Here is an 18,682-nt window from a genome sequence, read left to right as displayed (position 1 = left end):
ACAGTAGAAGTGGGTGACGCTTATAAATTAGATTTGCCATAGTATTTTTTGTTCCCTTGTGAAAGCAGAACATCTAAAGAAATTTGTGACGACAAAAAAAAAGTCATTTTTAATCTGTATGGACACGAGAACTAGAAGCAGTCTGAGAAGTTTTACCAGAAAAGTCCAGAGCACACACTCCGAGTTGGTGGAAACCCCTCAACACAGACATGGGTTTTAGTGTTTCTGTGTCCCAGATGTGGATGGAGGAATCTCTGCCGACCTAGACAGAAGAAAAATCCAGAAAGAAAGAAAATCAAAGAATAAATGGAATGAAGTGTGTAATATCATGACAATTTGTAACATAAACACTGAATTTATTAATTTGCATTACCACTTTATTTAATTTATCTCTTTGAGCTAATTTTATAAAGTTCACAAAGTCAGTGTCCTCGTTCATCTTTTTTATTGTGTGTTCATCTGAAACTGTACCCAATAGTATTTTTGCCAACACATCTAATTCAATCCAGTTGCACATGAGGCTACTCTCAGCTCCTCTCCCAGTAGTCATAAACCAAAGTACAAAATGATTCAGCGATTACAGTATTTTCCACACTAAAAGGCGCACTGGACTATAAGGCGCACTTTTAATGAATTGTTTATTTTATAATTCATTTCATATATAAGGCGCAACGGATCATAAGGCGCACTTGTAGGTTTATGAGAAAATTGTAGGCTTTAAGGTGCGCCTTATAGTGCGTAAAATACTGTATAAATTAGAAGAGCTGACAGCTACCTGTCCTGTTGCTACAAAGTCCTTCAGGGGATGGATAGCCAGACAGAGGATGTCATCATCATGGCCCATGTAGAAACGTTGGGTATTCTGCTGTCTGTTGTACACAACCCCGATGGCCGCTACATGGTAGACAATCTCACCAGTCTGGGTGTAGAACAGGTTGCTCCTGCAATCATAACCCCTGTAGCTACAAACAAAACAATACAAAAATTAATTCAAAGTTGTAATTTATTGAAATAAAGACCCAATTACCATCTGATCATCTTCCTCTTCTGGTACAACGTAAACCTACCCATGAATGAAGTGCAGCTTCACCCCACTTCCCGGTGCTCGTTCTCTCTTCTTCATGGCTGTCGCCCGCTGCTTCTCTTTGCCCTGCTCTTTAAGCTGAGGTAGATCTTCTTTATAAACCTGCAAGCATGAAGAAAAGTGTGAATTTTCTGTATTTAATGACCAAAATGCATTTCAGGATGACGCGTTAAAATATCCATGAACACACTAACAATAGTTTGGTGAAAACCTAATGAACAGCATCAGCAGCATCAGCAGCAGAGTTGATTGTCGTTGATATCGCACTGCCGTTTCACCACTGATTGGCTGTCACTTGATTTTAATCAGTAACTTGAAGCAACCATCATCTTCAAGTGGTTTTGTCTTTACAAAACACCTTTTTCATTTTGACTTTCAGACAAAGAAAAAGATCTTATGGTTTATGCTTCCTTTTTCATGCTGTAATCTCTAAAAAATAGACGTCTGCATTTTCTGGGGTCTATCTGTATTTTGCCCTTCACTCTTGGAAGGGGAGGGTTGTTTGATGTAATCAGCTGGCTGCAATCTGCAACCTCAGTACTAAATGTAATTACGTGGAAATGTAATTAACACATTGCTGAGTATTGTTACAATCACAAACCTGCCGTCTGTAAGTAAGCTGTGTCTCCTGCTCAATTTCTGAGTCCATCTCAGGCACGTCTGATTGATCAGAATCTGATTCTTCACTGTTAGAGTCGGCCAGTGTCTCTGCAGACAGAAAAAAACGATTACTTCTCTCGAAGAAAAATCCTGTCCTACCTCTAAATCAACCCGCTGCAAACATGGTCATAAAAAAAACACCATATAATATTATTGTGACATCTCCTGTTCCTCAGCAGTCATGCTTCATAGTCACATCGCTCAAGACAAATGTTCCAATGCTGAAGCAGAGCAGTAAATTCATGCCAGGATAAGGCAATAAGCAGAACTGGCAGCTTAGAACAGCTACTCACAAGGTCCATTAGGAGAATTAAAAGGAGCAGCATTTAGTGTGTGCTTTAATTTCAGAGAGCACAGCCCTGCTCTGTTTCTGGGAAAAATATGACTTGAGAATGACAATGCTATTATACCGTTCAAGCTTCACACAGTTTTATTGGATTTGTATTAATTAATGCAATGGCCATGCCTTTGCAGGGCTCTGTGGAAATGATTCATTTCGTACGCTGCTCTCTGGTGGCGTAGCGCGTCAAGTTTATGAAGCAGGTGGGAGCAGCATGGGTGGATATTATGTAACAGCGAGTTACAGTCATATAACCCCTAAGAGGAAACTAACTAGTGGCTCCTGAAGCTTCCTACTTCACGGTCTGCAAACTCTGAATCTGATATTTAAGGATAAATCATTGATCGGCATCAATTTTGCCTTTGTTGAAGCTCCCAGTGACTCACACCAGTCATGACGATCGGTAGATTGCATCATGTTGTATTTGTGGAGGAACAAAATGTGTTACGAACAATTTAGTGGTTAAAACAACTTTTTCCTCTCATTGGCTCCAGTTAAAATTTCCAGTCAATGAATAAAGTGAAAAACATTTTAACATTAATTTGAGGTGGAGTTTAAGTAACCAGCAAAATCATCAGCATCCTACCTTGTGGAGCTATAAGCAAAGCTTCTTTAGACTTTCTTTCAGGAACAAACTTCCACTGGAACACTGAGTGATCAGCCCCACCAATGGTTACGACCCACTGGTAATCATGTGACCATCTGGCATTGGTTATATGGGCTGAGTGACCTAAATATTTTTTGAATTTTGCACCTAAAATCAAGAAAAATTATTTTAGCAACTAAGTAAATAATAGAAGAACTTCAGAAAAATGAACAGTGAAGTTTTGCTTACCTTTTTTTACACATGGATATCGTAACAGTTTGACTAATCCATAGTCGTCAGCAGTTACTAAGACTTGATTGTTGAAGTTTGCGTCCACAGAGTTAATTTCATTGATGTCTGAGTACTTGGGCCATATTCCATTAACCTCTGGGCCCAATACACATGTCCACGAAGCCCACTGTACCAGCTTCAGCTCCTCCCTGTTGGTCACCTCCTTCCCACCTCAACACAAATGACACATTTTATCTCTCAAAGACACTCTTTGACATGGTGTGACAGAACATGAGTCTGCCTGGGAATGTGAACTTACTTGGCATCCTGTAGAAGAGCCTCCTGCCACTCCCATCATTTGTCTGCAGGAACTTGCTGTCTGTGGACCAATCCATGTGTGTGATGAAGCTGTTGGAGCCGATGCACTCTCCCACTTTCTTGTACCTTTGTACCACACCATAGATGTCGACCGAGTTATCGTTTGAGCCAACAGCCAAGTGGCCGCCATCGGGGGAATACTTCAACTCGTGAATGGCTTCTTTCCTGTCCTTGATGTGAACAACCTCAGTCATGTCTCTGGAAGGAAGCAGAGATGTAACATGGATGAGAAGCTAAAATACACACAAATTGATGAAGCAGCTGTTCACAGGCCATCAAACTTTCTTATTTGGTCTTTGAATTGTCTACCAACCGGACTCTGAGGACAGTGAAGGAGCCATCCTTCATCCCCAGTGCCAGATGGATGCCATCAGTGCTCACTGCTGCACAACGGATTGGCTCTTCCATGTTACAACGAGCTATTAGTGCGTGATCTATGAGACTCCATATCCTTTAGATACAGGAGTAAAACAAGGAAAACAATGTTAAGAACACAAAGCAATAAAGTTTCTGTCGCCTGTCCTGTTATGTATTTTTTTTGGTATAAATTAAAATGAATTAATGCAACACAATATATATAGATAAGACATTCCTTACACTATAGTTCCATAAATATTGCTAGAGGTAACTAAATTTTAGAATTAAATTTTTAAAGGAATATAAATAAGACATTAGGGGTCAATATATTATCAAGAACTGTGCTTGCACATGAATCTGAATGAGTAGATAGTAAAAACAGAGAAATAACAACAACAAAACCAAGTATGGTAAGTCCATCATCAGCATCTAATTTAATGCAAAAGCCTCACCTGACCGAGCGATCATCACTTCCTGTCATGGCCAGGGGTTTGGTGGGGTGGACTGCGAGAGCCCACAGCTCCCCCTCACAGTGACCTTGCATGATGAGGAAGGGCTTGTTGCGGTCGTGTACGACCACCTCGAAGATCTCGCTGTCCTGCGTGCCCACAAGGATGTGATCTCCCCTCCAGCACACGCTGCGCACAGACAGCCCTGTCAAAAACACCAGCTTGAAATGAAAATTCTATAGGAAAAAATGAATATATTAAAATGCGTGCTAACAATAAAGCAAACGAACAAGCTCATACAGTCATTACACAAGACGTGAGAGTGAGAATAAAGACAGGAAGTGCAAACAGCCATCTGCAGGAGGCCTAGAACATTGATTTTACCAGAAAATACAATGACAGCATAATGTATGTTGTCAAATCAGTCTGCAACTAACCCTGGGTAGTGCAGAGAGAATACAATGGAGGAAGCATATGCTATGAACAAAACATTTGTATACATAGCGTAAAACTACAGGAGAGCTGACTAATAAGAGGACCAGAACAATGTAGGGACTGCTACAAACAGATTGAGATGGTTACTGCCTCCACCCACAGTGTCATTACCCACCTCGGCTATTTTGACCTCTAGCTACTGTTAGATCCAAGATCATAACACAAGAGACAGAGAGAATAGAGAGGGAAATAATTAGTACAGAGAACAGAAATGGGGAAATGGGTATTTTTTTATAGCTTTATAGAAACCTTCCACTGTCTCAAGACACCACAATTTAGCCAAACGCCTCTTTGCACGTAGGAGAAAAGAAAAACAGCGGTTTGAAATTACCTTTATATCCTTGGTCTGTTTCCCTGAGATCTATGACAGTAATTGGTTTGAAGTTGAGATCCCACAGCCGGACACAGCCGTCCCGACCTCCGGTAGCAAAGCCCTCTTCACAAACATTCATGCTGAAAATCCCTGACTGGAAGAAATGACAGGCCATCACTGAGGATCGGCATGATAAACGAGGTCTGACAGAACCAGACACACAGGCTGTGTGCTGCTGCTGCTCAGCCAGGAAGGAATTAGCTTAACAAGCCCTCCACATTTACAACCTGCATCCTCAAGATGACATAGGACTGAGAAATGTGTACATCATTTTTTTTCCTCAATCAATTAGAGGTTAATTTATATAAAGATTTTTGATTGCCCTGCAAAGGCACCTTGTTAAACCTTCAGTCAGACATTTGTTGGGACAAAAAGCAGGAATGAAAATGCACTGTCGTTTTTATCCCCTCCCCCATCCTCCTATCCCCTCACCCAGCTGTTGATCCAATAGATATCACTTAATCCTGTGGAGCAAAAAGCTGATCCTTTTTGACTGAGCAGCATCAAATGAAGCCAGCAAGCATGGCTTTGACCCCAGTTCAGTTTATGAGATGCTTTCTCTGGTACTCTTCTGTTTATCGTGTGGTAGGGTGGACATGCAAAATCAGCACAACACAAAACATTCTGAGCTTTTGAACTCACCCCGTGAGCTCCTTGCACCGTCCTCATGAGGTTGATGCTTTTCCATACGTAGATGTCACCATTCAAGGCACCTGAATATGTCACCTCATCCTTGGCACAGGCGAGACAGAGGATAGTTTGGAGATCCCCCGTTTTGCCAAAAACTCCACGTTTGGGAGTGAGAGCATTACCACATAAGCTCCAAAACTGCAAGTACAAACATAAAGAGAGAAAGAGTGTGGTAGCTAATAATCCACCTGTAATTACACCCTGAAAGAGCCAATACTGTAGACAACTATGGACTATCTGGACACAAAAAAAGTCAATTGTGGGTTGACATCCACACATGCAGCAACTCCATTAAACACACGAACAGACCTTGAGACAAAGCAAAGTCAAATTCAAATCCTATTCACGTGACACTAAGAACTCTTGCTGGAGGTCAGTGTTGTTACCATCTGATCAGAATTCACAGATGCACACACACATGCTAGTTCATTATTTATGAACAAGGTCATTGGGATGCACGGGCACAGTCTTGTCTGAGGGCTACATCCATCGAACGGAGAGGAGGACAAGAAAAGGGAGACGCTCCGTCTGCATGGAGATGAGATCACAGGGTGAACGCTCGAGGAGGGCGTCTCAGGTACTGAGATGTGTGAAGCACAGACCTATTCATCACCAGCAACTAGTCTGAAAATGGCAGAGTGACCACCATTTCTCTGGACCACCTAAGGGAGAATGTTCCTGCACAATACTTGAAATCAATGAGAAACCTTCATTAATAAATAAAACAAACAGGATGATTCTGTACAGAGATCAGAGGCAGATGAAGACACTGTTTTTGACCACACAAGAACTGACCTGCAGAAGCTTGGTGAGACAGTTGTACAATGAACAATCAATTTCTTTCATACTGGCAGGCTGTCACCCCCCCCCCCCACTAACAACTCAGCATTTGAGCGAGAGCTGTTGTGTACTGACAGGAGGGATCGATTATCACAGACAGGCATCACCGCCTCAGATACGCCTCTGCCATCAAACATTTAGGGCTTGTACACATCTCAACAGGACAGGGCTCTCTTCATCCTCCTGAGCGCTGAGTGAGCATTTGCATGTGCACGAGTTTATTTGCGTAGCTGGACTTGAAGGTTAAGCAGGAAAGATCATGTGTGTGTGAGTAATCTGGGAAGGTGTGCACAAGTGCAAGGTTAGGAGAAGTGTGTGTGTGTGTGTGTGCGTGTGCGTGCGTGCGCGTGTGTGTGCGTATGTGTGTGTGCAGCCCAGCCTGTTGCGGAGGCAGTGTGGAGGGACGCAGCACGACTACACAGCCCTCCCTGCCAGAAACTGATAAGGCAGTGGGACATGAATGCATGATAATCCCCTTGCTGCTGAAATACCGACAGGAAACGACATGCTGGAGAAGTTTATGATTTGAACAGGTGCAGGAGAAAAAGGCTCAAAAGGGAAACATGGTAGGAACATAGAAATGAAGGGTTTACAGCTTTGTTTTTATGTATAATACTTTTAAATTCTTAATCGTTGTCACGTGAACTCTTAAGCCAGGATTAGCAGGATGTCATTAGCTCGATCACCTCCTTCATAGCTCCAAGGAAATCCTTTTAGATGTAATTTATGAAGGGGGAGTCGTAACTCATCGTCCACTGCACTGCATCACTCCTTTCCTCTCTCTCACTCACGCTCTCCTCTCCATCAGGATAGGATGACCCCGAATGGTGCCAGAGCGATAATTGATACCCTAACAGGAGTTAACCTACTGTTTAAAAGGTGACAAATAGAGAACAATATACAGCTCATGTGTTTAAGGCTATACAGTGTGTCCTTGCGCATTCATGCATCAAAGCTCGCGACTTCACCTCATCGTGGATTTTTGGTAGGCAGTCACGTGATGCCGTACGTGCATTCTATTGGCTGAGGCATCCAGAAGTGTGTCTCAGACTTACGTGAGACACAAAAGTGCTTTAAACAGTCGATAAGAGTGTGGGAAAAGGTAATACAGACAGTGGTTTAATATTAGTATGGGGAGCGTTCATAAACGTTTGAAATTAATAAGATAAATAGTTTGTCACTCTATCAAGGAATTCATTAATAGCGTGTGGTTAGTGGAACGCATTAACCGCAAAAAAAGAGGGCGCACTGTACATTCCAACTGCCTCAAAGGACAATGTGGGCAATAAATAACAATCAAATGATATTCTTAGAATAGAGTAAGATTATTAGAAGATTATTACATCCCTCTTTAGAAGCGGTGATGAATTGGGAATGTCAGCGTTTGTGTGTTCATTTGTTTGTCCACTTGTTTTGTCAGTCCACCAAATATCTTGGGAACCGTTGCAGATAGAAAGATGAAACAAAAAGCACATTACTCGAGCAGCGAAAGGGATGAGAATACGATGATGACCTTGATCTAGTTTTCTCAAGGGTAGGTCAGGGTACCCTGAAAGTAGTACCTGACAAGTGCATAGCTTTGACCTTCCAGGGTAGGTCAAAGCTATGCACTGGCTTTGACCATAGATCAGAGCTAGTGCATAGGTAGATCAAAACACTAGCTTTGATTGATGGTCTTACTCTGACCTTCTCCCTCATTTTTCTATTTTATCTGGTTCCTGAGTGTATAAAGTTGAAATCTGACCTTGACCTAGTTTTCTCAAGGTCAAGGTCATCATCTCATTTTCATCCCCTTTACCGCCTGAGTAATGTGCTTTTTATTTCGTCTTTCTATCTGCAACGGTTGTAAAGATATTTGGTGGACTAACGGACAAACTTAAGCACATTACTCGGGTGGCAAAGGGGATGAAGGCGAGATGATGACCTTGACCTTGAAAAAACTAGGTAAAGATCTAATTTAAACTTTTGTACACTCAGGAACCGGATAAGATAGAAAGACGAGGGAGTAGGCCAGTGTGAGTAAGAGCACGGATCAAAAGTAGTGCTTTGATCAATGAAAGTAGGTCAGAGCACCAGCTTTGACCTTTGACCTATGCAAGTAGGTCTGGGTAATATTTTAAATTCAGGGGTGTCACGGGATGTTGCAGTCGCTTGGCACACAGTCAATAGCACTAAACATATGGTGCAAAGGCAGACACTTTGTAAATGTATACAGAATAGTACCCATAATGCAAGCACGTTTTAAAATTTTGCTAGTGCATTTTCAGATCATGCATGAGAACAGAAAAAGCACTTAAATTTATGAAAAATCTAAAACAACATGGTAGGAAAAATCTGAACTAAAGTACAACACATAGGTCGTGATAAATAAGCTGCGAAAAGGGTGAACCTTGTGTGTCAACCTTGTGTGTGAATAGGGTCGTCATAAAGGAAATATTCATCTGAGTCTGGATCAGGAGTCAACGAACAAGACAGGAAGCAGGAAAAACATGTTTTTATTGCGGACTTTCTTCTAATACTTCCAAATAAAATATGTCACCAGCGATAGAGGTTGGAAGACACTGTTGTTTCGTTTTAATAGCACACAAGCTAACGGGTTGGGAAGCACTGGGCCAACACACTGATAATCGAAATACAAACGACTGTATAATTAGCTGGGAAGGGCTGTGTGACAGGAAAGCACTGCTAGCAGCCGCGGTCTTCGTCATGGAGGTTGTATTTTCCTCAGCCTGCTAGTGAGTGGATTACTCTGACTAAATCTCCTGGATGCTCTGAGTGCTATAATCGCTGAGCGAGCGCAGGGCTGGGGAGCAGATGTCACATGGTCTGTAGGGCGACGGCTGGGGAATTATGTGGGACAATTGGTGGATTGCCTTGGCCTGAAGAAGAAAGAAGTGGAGGAGGAGGGGGAGGACCAGAGGATTCAACGGGTACTGAGGGGGAGACTGTGCCACGTGGTAGGGGAAGAGTTCAGGGGAATTACTACGAGAGGAGTCAGGTCAAGCTGGATTGGCATGAGGGAGTCATTAGTGAGACGTTACACCACTGCAAATAACGTACAGTAGGCTAAACCTCCCTGCTTGCATGAAAGCCATGACAGCCACAATGCCTTGCAGGGCCAGTGGGCACATTTCCTATTAGAGTATAATTCATTCTCTTCTCACTATTTTGAAAATAAACTTCCTCTGTGGCTCAGAATTCCTTGTTGTTTCCTAATGGACATGCCTTTCAAGGAACACAACTACATACCCTAAGGGAAGGTTTGGCAAAGACACCCTGCAAAGAACTCATCAAAAATGCATGAATGGTACTCTTCTGTGAAAAAGACAGTCTTGAAAAAGGCTGAATGAGAAGGACTGAAAAGGGGAAGTGGAGCCATGGTTCCCCACAAAATGCCAACATTTTTCCTCTTTGCAGCACTGAGTACCACAGATTTAAGGGAAGAGACTCTGAGTCATTGCCTGTCCTACTTATGTTAAGTGGCTAATAACCATGGACTCCGGAATAAAGTGAATTTGCATATATCTATTTTAAGAGTTTGATAGGGTCAGAGCAAGAAAGCAAAGAAGGCAGAAAGAAAGGGATATGGAGTGAACAGCTTGTTCAAATATCTTTAAAATCATAATCTGTTTTTAGATATTATGCAAATGAGGCACAAGAACTGCAACTTCCAGGAGATGGCTGCAGTTTTAAGGGTGAAAAATGACCAGGAAATAACTGTACCTTGATATGTTTGACACCGCAGCTTACAAGCTTGCTCGGCTGGTATAAATCCCATGATATGTCAAATATCTGTGGAGGGGAAAAAAAACAGTAAATAGTGCATTAAAGACTGTCTTGTGATTACATAAACAGCACAGCATCACGTCTGCATTATGCAAATATTTGCATTATTTACCAAACACTCAAACACTCACAGCCGAAAGAGGAATATTAATACAAAAATAGCAGAGGAAAGGAAAAGATGAGACGTGTGTGTGTGTGTGTGTGTGTGTGTGTGTGTGTGTGTGTGTGTGTCTGTGTGCGCGCGCGCGTGTGTGTTTGCACTGGCTGTGTTATAATATGTGTGGGCTGAGTTAGACAACTGCAGCTGCCTGTATTTCATCTTTTAAAAATTCCTTTTCATTAGCCCTGAACCCTCTCAGAAGGAGATCTGAAAAGCTCACTATCAATCAGGCCTAACTTGTTTATGTTCCCTTTGGGGGAGTGATCCCTCCTGCCTTTATTTGTAATTGAGCTGATCGATACCTAGCATGTGATGGAGACAGGGGTGGAACAAAATGCTTACCCTGTCTGTATGACCGGGAGCAGCTGCCAGAACCTTCCCTCTCCTCCAGTCCCACACACAGATTGTGTTTTTTGAGTCCAAACCCACAGACACCAAACACTGCAAAAAGAAGAAAGAGAAATACTCACATCACAGATTGAACAAACTCTGCTGCACTAATGACAGCAAAACCAACCTAACTCACCCCAATCTAGCATGGCAGGCCACAGTGAAAGGGGCTAATAGCAGCCACAGACCAGAACAGAACAGTTGTCCAGCCGCTGGCACTTCCAGTGAGCACATTTGAGTGCTTTTTGCTGGAGGAGCCTCCTATAGTTGACTGAGTGAGTAGGCAGCAGCAGTATCAGTGGAGCAGAAGTGATGGAAATCCTTCTCCACACTGTAGTTTGCTTTGCACAGTAGAGGATTTCCTTTTTGATCCATGCTAAATCAGCATTAGAATATGGATATTCTCTTGGGAGGCCTTGTATGTACATACAGTATACAGCAAGTTTGCATTTAAATAATGAAGAAAGAGCCGTGTGTGATGAAACACATGGTAATAATATGAACCCACATGTCAGGCTCCTGGGAGGTCGATCTGTGGATTGAACCATGGCTTCTGTCCAGAAAAAGATATCTCAACAATCTCTGGTTGGATTGTAGTCATGTTGTGTTAGACTGTGTATTCTTGTGACTTATATGTTCTCTGTTTTTACCTCTGGGCAACCATGAAGTTCATGTGTTCACAATTATGGTAACTTTAACATTAAGGTAGATTGCTTTAAAATTTGGGTGGTGCATTCATGAACTGTGATGAAGTTTAAAATCCCCTAATTTAAATTCTAGCATCATTATCAGATTGAAATTTTGTGAAAGGCTTTGTTTTATGACCAAATAACTTCAAACTAATAACACATTGGTCTCAGCAGTACTTTGTGTGTTTTCTCCTCATTTAGAGCAGCTGCACCAAACAGTTCTTATGCTAAACTTAATATCGACTTCACATCGGAGTGTTATCTAATTTTAATATTAGAAAATAAACATGGTGAGTAATTAGTCTAATACAGCTTCACAGCCACGAGCATGACTGCAGACCTTGATATTGTTCGTTTAAATGCAAATACATCCCACTTAGAAGAGATCTCTGAAGAAAAAACACCTTTCACTCTTCATAGGGAGTATATATTCTTTATAAATGTAACAGTATGGTAAATCAAATGCCATAAGTTATACACGTCCTATGAAAATAATGAAAGATCAAAAGTCTCAAATATCCATGTAATCGTTTAGATTGTTTTAATAAATGGACAACATAATAGAACAAGTGATTTTCTTGGACTGTACAGTGTTCAGCTCTGGTTTCCTCTTACTGAGGAATGCGAGTGATGGAGAGTAAATAGTACCGCTACACTGAGAAACAACGATTGTCACATTCCATCAAAATCCACAGCTCTCCACCCAAGCAAGGAGAAAGAATGAGATCATCTCTATATGAAGGAGGTGTCTATGAGGAGAAATCACTATCATAGTCCTGATCAACATTGGGTTGATTCTGCAAGTTTGTCAACATCAACTGACAGCAAATGACCTGAAGATCCTGTCGGTTCATTTGACATGTTGGATGCTGAATCCTGCACAGTTACACTGTCAGGATGCCAGCGGATTATTTTCATATGTGGCACTAAAGGTTTACTTCACCTTATCCAGTGATGCAAACAGTCAAATGTGAACGAATTTAAGTATGTCTGGGTACAGATGTCCAGCTAAAACTGCTGGAGTAATCACAGACGTGTCATCCACAAACTCCGGCTGGCAGGCCAGTGGAAACAGCCAGCCTACAGCCCTGGAGGGAAGATTTGACCGCCGCTGCTGCTGAGCCTCTAAAACTTAACATTTCTGGTGACATTTTTGGTTCTGTCTGTTGTTTATGCTTGAGTACCACATGAAAGGAAAACATGGCCACAATCTGGTCAGTGTTTCACGGGATATTATGCGGAAGGTTCAACGGTTCATTATTAGCATTGTTGTGTGACATATGTACCTGTCCCTCCAGGTCGAAGGCCAGGCAGGCGACCCCATGTGTGTGCACATCCTTTAGTATGGACACAGTCTGTACGGTGTACGAATCCCACACACAGATATAAGGCTCCTTCCCCACCTGTCCTGTGGCCACCAACACTCGCTCCGGATGCAGAGCTAAACTGTACCGAAGAAGAGGCGGAGAAAACATCTGGTTAGCATTGGCATCTATATGTGTGTACGTGTGTGTGTGTGTGTGTGTGTGTGTGTGCCAGACAAGGGATTCACCCTCCCACTGGAACCCACTGGGCTGAGATGAACATATTAAGTGTGTGATGGGTCTGAGTATGGAAGCAGAGGGGCAGCTTAATGAGGTGACATGGTTCAATTAACATGTTCATGCTCAGATTCCCACATGCACAGCCTGGCTGCATGCACGCCTGCAGGCTGATCCTCGAGGGAAAGGCAGCGACGCCGAATCTATGAATTCAACTTTTCTCCATTTTTGCTTGTTTTCCCAGCATTCCTTGAACAACTCTCTGCCCCGTTCACCTTTTTAAAAAAAATTCATTTGGGGTTTCCTTGCATCACCAGACCTATGGTTGTAAAGCTGTTACATAATTACCCTCCACTCTTACCTCCTCCACCTACAGCTGAGCAACAGCCTGCTGTATAAAGCTGCCCCTCCCTCCCCCCCTGCCCCACCCATCGTTTCAGCCGCCGCCGGTCACGTTCCAGGCAGGTCTGAGTGATTCACTGGGCAATTCTTCCTCTTGCCTTGTCCTGGCCTGGCCTATATATCTCCTGCTACGACAGAGATCTCTCCATTATATTCAGGCTGCCTGGTTTCCCAACTGCTTTCCAGCATGTCTAAAGCTATTTTGTATTCACACAGCATCATTCTGCTGAATGCATCTCATGACAAATAACCTGACACCTCGACACGGATGTTTTTCTCTGTCTTTGTTCAACTTTCTGTCTGCCTCTTCTCCACACGAAACGCTTCGTCACTGCGGACGTGACGAAGCTTTGCAGGTAAGATGTCTCTGAACGACAAGATGGGTTACATGAGGGATTTCTGATTGTGGTTCTTTCTCCTGTTTGTCTCTCATCACCTCCGCTTTATTGTCAAACCTCTCCCTAAAGAGGCATAATTTCTCTTCTTACTATTATATAATCAGAGCAAAACCAGCTATAAATAGCATTCAGGGAAAGAGTGGAATTTATTGAAACACTTTGAATTTCAGATAGAAACAGTGCTTTGGTCCAAACAGGTAGTGCACAAAGGATCTGTCTGGTGTGACACTGGAGCAACATGAAATATTAAAAAATACAATCTCGAAAATGTATTCATTTAGTCTCAGTCCAAAACAATTTGAAGGAAAAACTGACACTTGGTTGGACTTTCCCCTTTTAAATTGTGTAACATGCTTGAAAAATCCAACACAGCTACAACAACAGTGTTTCATTTACTATTCAGTCAGCTAAATAGCTCGCAAAATTCCATCATTAATGAGTTTGCCTGCAGTGTATCACCTCAAGCTTCATGTCTTAGGCTGTGGAAGTTTGTCAGCACTGTCTTCCATCTGCCAGGTCCTGTAGTACAAAACCCGGGATAACAGCGATAGGAGGCAAATAAAGACCCTGAATCCACGAAGGGGTAAATATATGTGATATTTAGTTGACATATCCACGTAGAAGGCATACAGAGGGTTACGAGATCTCAACATCTATTTATTTTTAATCCAGGTGCTCATCAAACTCCACACCTGCCTTTAGAACTAAAGATAGAAAACGTGGAACCAAATACAGCAAAGAATGAACATGATGGAGCTCTGCTTCATAGATAAGGGATAAATTGCTCTCATTACACAAATACACACACACACACACACACACACACACACACACACACACACACACACACACACACACACACACACAAGATTAAATATTAGCTGTTTGACTCCTTAAAATCTTTGGTATTTTCTACTTTCCATCAACATGAATGCTGAAATCCATTGATTTGATATGAAAAGAAAAATCACAAACTATTTTTTATGAGTTTTGATAACATGTTGCTGACATTAGTTGCAACATGTATTAATTTATAATTATTTGGATTCCAGACTTGTTAACATTATGAATGCTAGTTCAAATTAATAAAACTTATTTGTAGTGAAGCAAGTAATGATCATTTCCATGATTAAGTCATTCACCCACTATTGTTGACATTAATGAGTTGGACATCAACATGTCATAACACATATTAATTTTTGTGATGATGAAGTCAGAAATGGCCGTTAACAATCTGAGGTTTGTCCTGACTGAAGGTAAAATGAGTGTGAGACCACAACCAAGAACACGTTTAGCCGAAGCCTCCTAATCTCCATAAGACATTCATAATGCCAGTTAAATGAGGCATCTGTCCAACTTTATTATACTTAGTCCCAGTGACAACATTGCTGAATCACGCCAATGTGTTAAGTAACTGCAGTGAACTCCAGAAGATCCTAACTGGAGGAGACAGGTTTGCTTTTTAGAAACCATGCAGCCTTCCAGGGACTGACCTGCTACTCAGTAGTGGTGATACTCTGACACTTTGCACATAGCCTGGAAAAATGTACAGGTGACATGGAAGCACAGAACTGTCTCTCCAACAGTACAGGTTGTTGGGATAATGTGCTTCTTCTACAAACTTGTCACAAAATCTTCTCTTCTTGAATGAACAGTATTTTTTGTATTGATAATGATCACAGGTTAGAAACCGTGAACTGTCAAAAAAAAAAAAAAGACAGAAAAATAATCAGGAGACGGCGTTAAGAGAATATTTACGATCACATCTACATCTACATGACGCACAAAGCTGATTGGATACAGTGATGTGAATCATAAGGATCAGCACACACTCCACCGTGCCGCCTGGGCACGCCCATGCCCAGGCGGCACGGTGGAGTAGTGGTTAGCACTGCTGCCTCACAGCAAGAAGGTCAGGGGTTCAAACCCTATCATTTCCAACGTGGCGTTTCTGTGAAGAGCTTGCATGTTCTCTCCGTGTCTAAATGGGTTTTCTCCAGGTTCTCTGGTTTCCCCCCATTATCTGGAAAAACATGCATCTAAGGAATAGTAGGTCATGTTGGCCCGTAGTGGCGGCGCACCCAGGGTGCAGCAGCTCTAGGCCGACTTCCATCTGGCCTTTCAATTTCCTTGTACCATCCCTGTATAATGACAAATAAAGCTCTTTGTCTTTTGTCTTGTCTGTCAGCAGCAGTCACTTGATGATCACACCTTCATCTTCACCTGATACACCAGTCATTAGCTTCACTGGCAAATTGGAAATGAGTGCATATATAATTTCTTAAGAAACTCAAATACACTACATAGCATCCACAGTATATAAAACACACTCCAGTGACTTAAGAGAAGATGCTAAACTGACAGATTTATTATTCCCACTTACTGTTAAGTCAAAAAAATAAAACTGAAAAATTGTCCAAAATGTAATGAAAATTATTTTGCAATAGTATTTACATCTATTTGAGTTTGCAAAAACAGGATAAGCCTCATTTTAACCAACAATTCTTAGTACATCATAAAATCAACAGCATATTGTAATTCAAGCCAGCCTTTTATCACACTACCCAAAACACCTGCTTTTATTTCATAACAATAAACATGAAATATGCAAGATATTGACTGTAAAGTAAGAATTTTATTAATCCCACTTGGGGAGTAGTGGAAAAAAAGGGTAGGGTTGGTTGCATTTTGAAATATTTTGATGATGATGCATGACTGCAATATCTCATTTATGATACAGGGGAGTGAGATACTCACTCTTCTTGCTTTGCAACAGTCATAGGAAGATAGTGGGACCTCAAACCCATAACACCTTGTTAGTATTTCATCTTATTTGTTAGTGCTTTCAACCGTGGTTTTGAGTCGTCCATTATCCTGGTGCAAAAAGTGCCTATTGATTATCTCTTTTTCATAGCAAGGACGAGGTGTGTGTGTGTGTGTGTGTGTGTGTGTGTGCGTGCGTGCGTGCGTGCGTGCGTGCGTGCGTGTGTGTGTGTGTGTGTCTGTGTGTCTGTGTGTCTGTGTGCGTGTGTGTTCCTTGATGTCAGTGTGAATCCAGGAAACACATATTCAGCCTTGCAGTACAGATACACTCTTGCAGGATTTCAGCAGTAACCTCAGATACCTTCAGTCATAAAGTGGAATAAATGTTTGAGGTGTTACTCAGAAACGCTACATAAAACTATCGAGGGAATAGTAAATCACAGTCAATACAATTTAATGATCCCATTTTATTAACATGGATCACATTATTATTTAACTACAACATGATGCCATTCTTTTAATATACTGACCGATAACCTGTGAATTTACATTCCTCCAACAGCAACAGGATGTACTACCTAGAATTCTAGTTTGCTCAGGCTTTCATTCAAGAAAAGCCTGCCTATTAGCCCCACTATATTGGTCTGGGGAGACCACTTAAAGGCAGCTACATGGGAAGACAAAGCCAAGAGGAAGAAACGAGGTCATCCATTAATTCATGAAGCACAATACCAATTCATATGAGGCTCACAAACAACATATATCTACAACTGAATTTGACCGAGGAAAAAAATACGAGCAACAGAGGGGGAATGGAAAGAGAAAGATTTAAAGAGTAGCTCTACCTAAGGTGGGGGCTGCATCTTTTCCACATGAGTTAGTGCAACGTGAAAGCAGTCCAACAGTTTGCACCAAATCTGCTGAGGATTGCTCCTAGCTTTGCTGTTTAGTAAAAAGACATATTTATGTGAGCTTCACCAGGATTACTCTGACGTGAGTTTAAAATGATGACAGTCTGGTCTGTACCAACAATAAGACGTGGCTCCAGCAGTGCAAATATTTTCATGTCACCTAGGAATGAGTCTTTTTTATTGAGAAGGGGGCAACAACAGTCCAAATGACACCACAAAACGAGAATGATCTGCCTGAATTCTGCGTGTAGTTTTACTTTTGCATTGCTTTGGTAAATGCATGCTGTGTACTTGCAACAAACATCACATTAGAGTTTAGTCACTGGCTCCTGCAGCCAAGTGATCAAATGCAGATACTTTATCCACAGGGCAGCAAAGGGTTAGTGTCTCTATTGTCCCATTAATAATGGAGAAGAAGCCCATATGACTCCCGAGACACTACATAATGTTAGTCATCTCCCGGCCCTCCCACATGCACACACGTCAATGCAAGAGCTGGAGCATTCAATACAAGTTACTGTTGTGTGGCAGACGGAGAAGTTGGAAAGGCAGGAGGACGATTACATGCGTAATAAGGGGAATGTGAATTTGTTTTCTCCACATGTTGTACGAAAACCCCCTGCAAGTTCTCAAATCCAGAATTCAACACAAGCACAACTGTTCTCCAAGTCTTAAAAAGACAAGACATGTAGGTGGCTGATTTGGAAAAGCCTTTCAAATGTGTTGATACATGACGTATGAAAGTGAGTGATGAAACCAGCTGAAACAAATCAAAAAGGGTGAAGGTTTTCCAATTACTTAAGACAGAAAATTAATACTTAATCAATACTAGTTTAAGTCACTTACTAAGAAAAGCCCTGGTGTGGTTATTTTTTGCTTTCTCTCTTGATTTATTTTAAGTATCTATGATTGTTCCATTTAATCTGCTCTATGTGTTAATGGAGCAGCCTTGCAGCTCACTCCATGAGGGGTGGCAGCTTGATGTTTGGTAGTGAGAAAGAGAGACTCCACCTTCGGAATGGAAGGCTGCTTAGAATCATCTACCCAGCTGGAATGACACTGAAACCCCGTGGAAAAACTGGATGCATGCTGTTGTTTTGCCCCTTTCAGCTCCTGATGGGGCTATAAAATATCACATTGTACAAGGAGACACCCGCAC

At 41.8% G+C, this 18,682-nt stretch overlaps 1 protein-coding gene across 4 annotated transcripts in view; it reads right to left on the bottom strand.

Annotated features, from left to right (window-relative positions):
* Nucleotides 1–18,682, bottom strand: part of eml5 (EMAP like 5) — a 37,273-nt gene that overhangs the window by 18,031 nt on the left and 560 nt on the right. For 3 of the 4 annotated variants that reach the window (XM_068339424.1, XM_068339426.1, XM_068339427.1), the window contains exons 2-16: nucleotides 12,795–12,954; nucleotides 10,772–10,870; nucleotides 10,207–10,275; nucleotides 5,596–5,781; nucleotides 4,912–5,047; nucleotides 4,696–4,719; nucleotides 4,089–4,290; nucleotides 3,593–3,730; nucleotides 3,221–3,477; nucleotides 2,920–3,132; nucleotides 2,671–2,838; nucleotides 1,686–1,792; nucleotides 1,068–1,186; nucleotides 776–962; nucleotides 157–262 (exon numbers count right to left, since the gene is read on the bottom strand). In XM_068339424.1, the coding sequence (XP_068195525.1) occupies nucleotides 157–262; nucleotides 776–962; nucleotides 1,068–1,186; nucleotides 1,686–1,792; nucleotides 2,671–2,838; nucleotides 2,920–3,132; nucleotides 3,221–3,477; nucleotides 3,593–3,730; nucleotides 4,089–4,290; nucleotides 4,696–4,719; nucleotides 4,912–5,047; nucleotides 5,596–5,781; nucleotides 10,207–10,275; nucleotides 10,772–10,870; nucleotides 12,795–12,954 (2,171 nt within the window). The remainder of the gene's footprint in view (nucleotides 1–156; nucleotides 263–775; nucleotides 963–1,067; nucleotides 1,187–1,685; nucleotides 1,793–2,670; nucleotides 2,839–2,919; nucleotides 3,133–3,220; nucleotides 3,478–3,592; nucleotides 3,731–4,088; nucleotides 4,291–4,695; nucleotides 4,720–4,911; nucleotides 5,048–5,595; nucleotides 5,782–10,206; nucleotides 10,276–10,771; nucleotides 10,871–12,794; nucleotides 12,955–18,682) is intronic. The other variant, XM_068339425.1, reaches the window with a different exon arrangement.

This window comes from Antennarius striatus, chromosome 17 (genome assembly GCF_040054535.1).
Source record: "Antennarius striatus isolate MH-2024 chromosome 17, ASM4005453v1, whole genome shotgun sequence".
Classification (NCBI taxonomy): domain Eukaryota; kingdom Metazoa; phylum Chordata; class Actinopteri; order Lophiiformes; family Antennariidae; genus Antennarius; species Antennarius striatus.
This window is presented reverse-complemented; position numbering and strand designations above follow the sequence as displayed.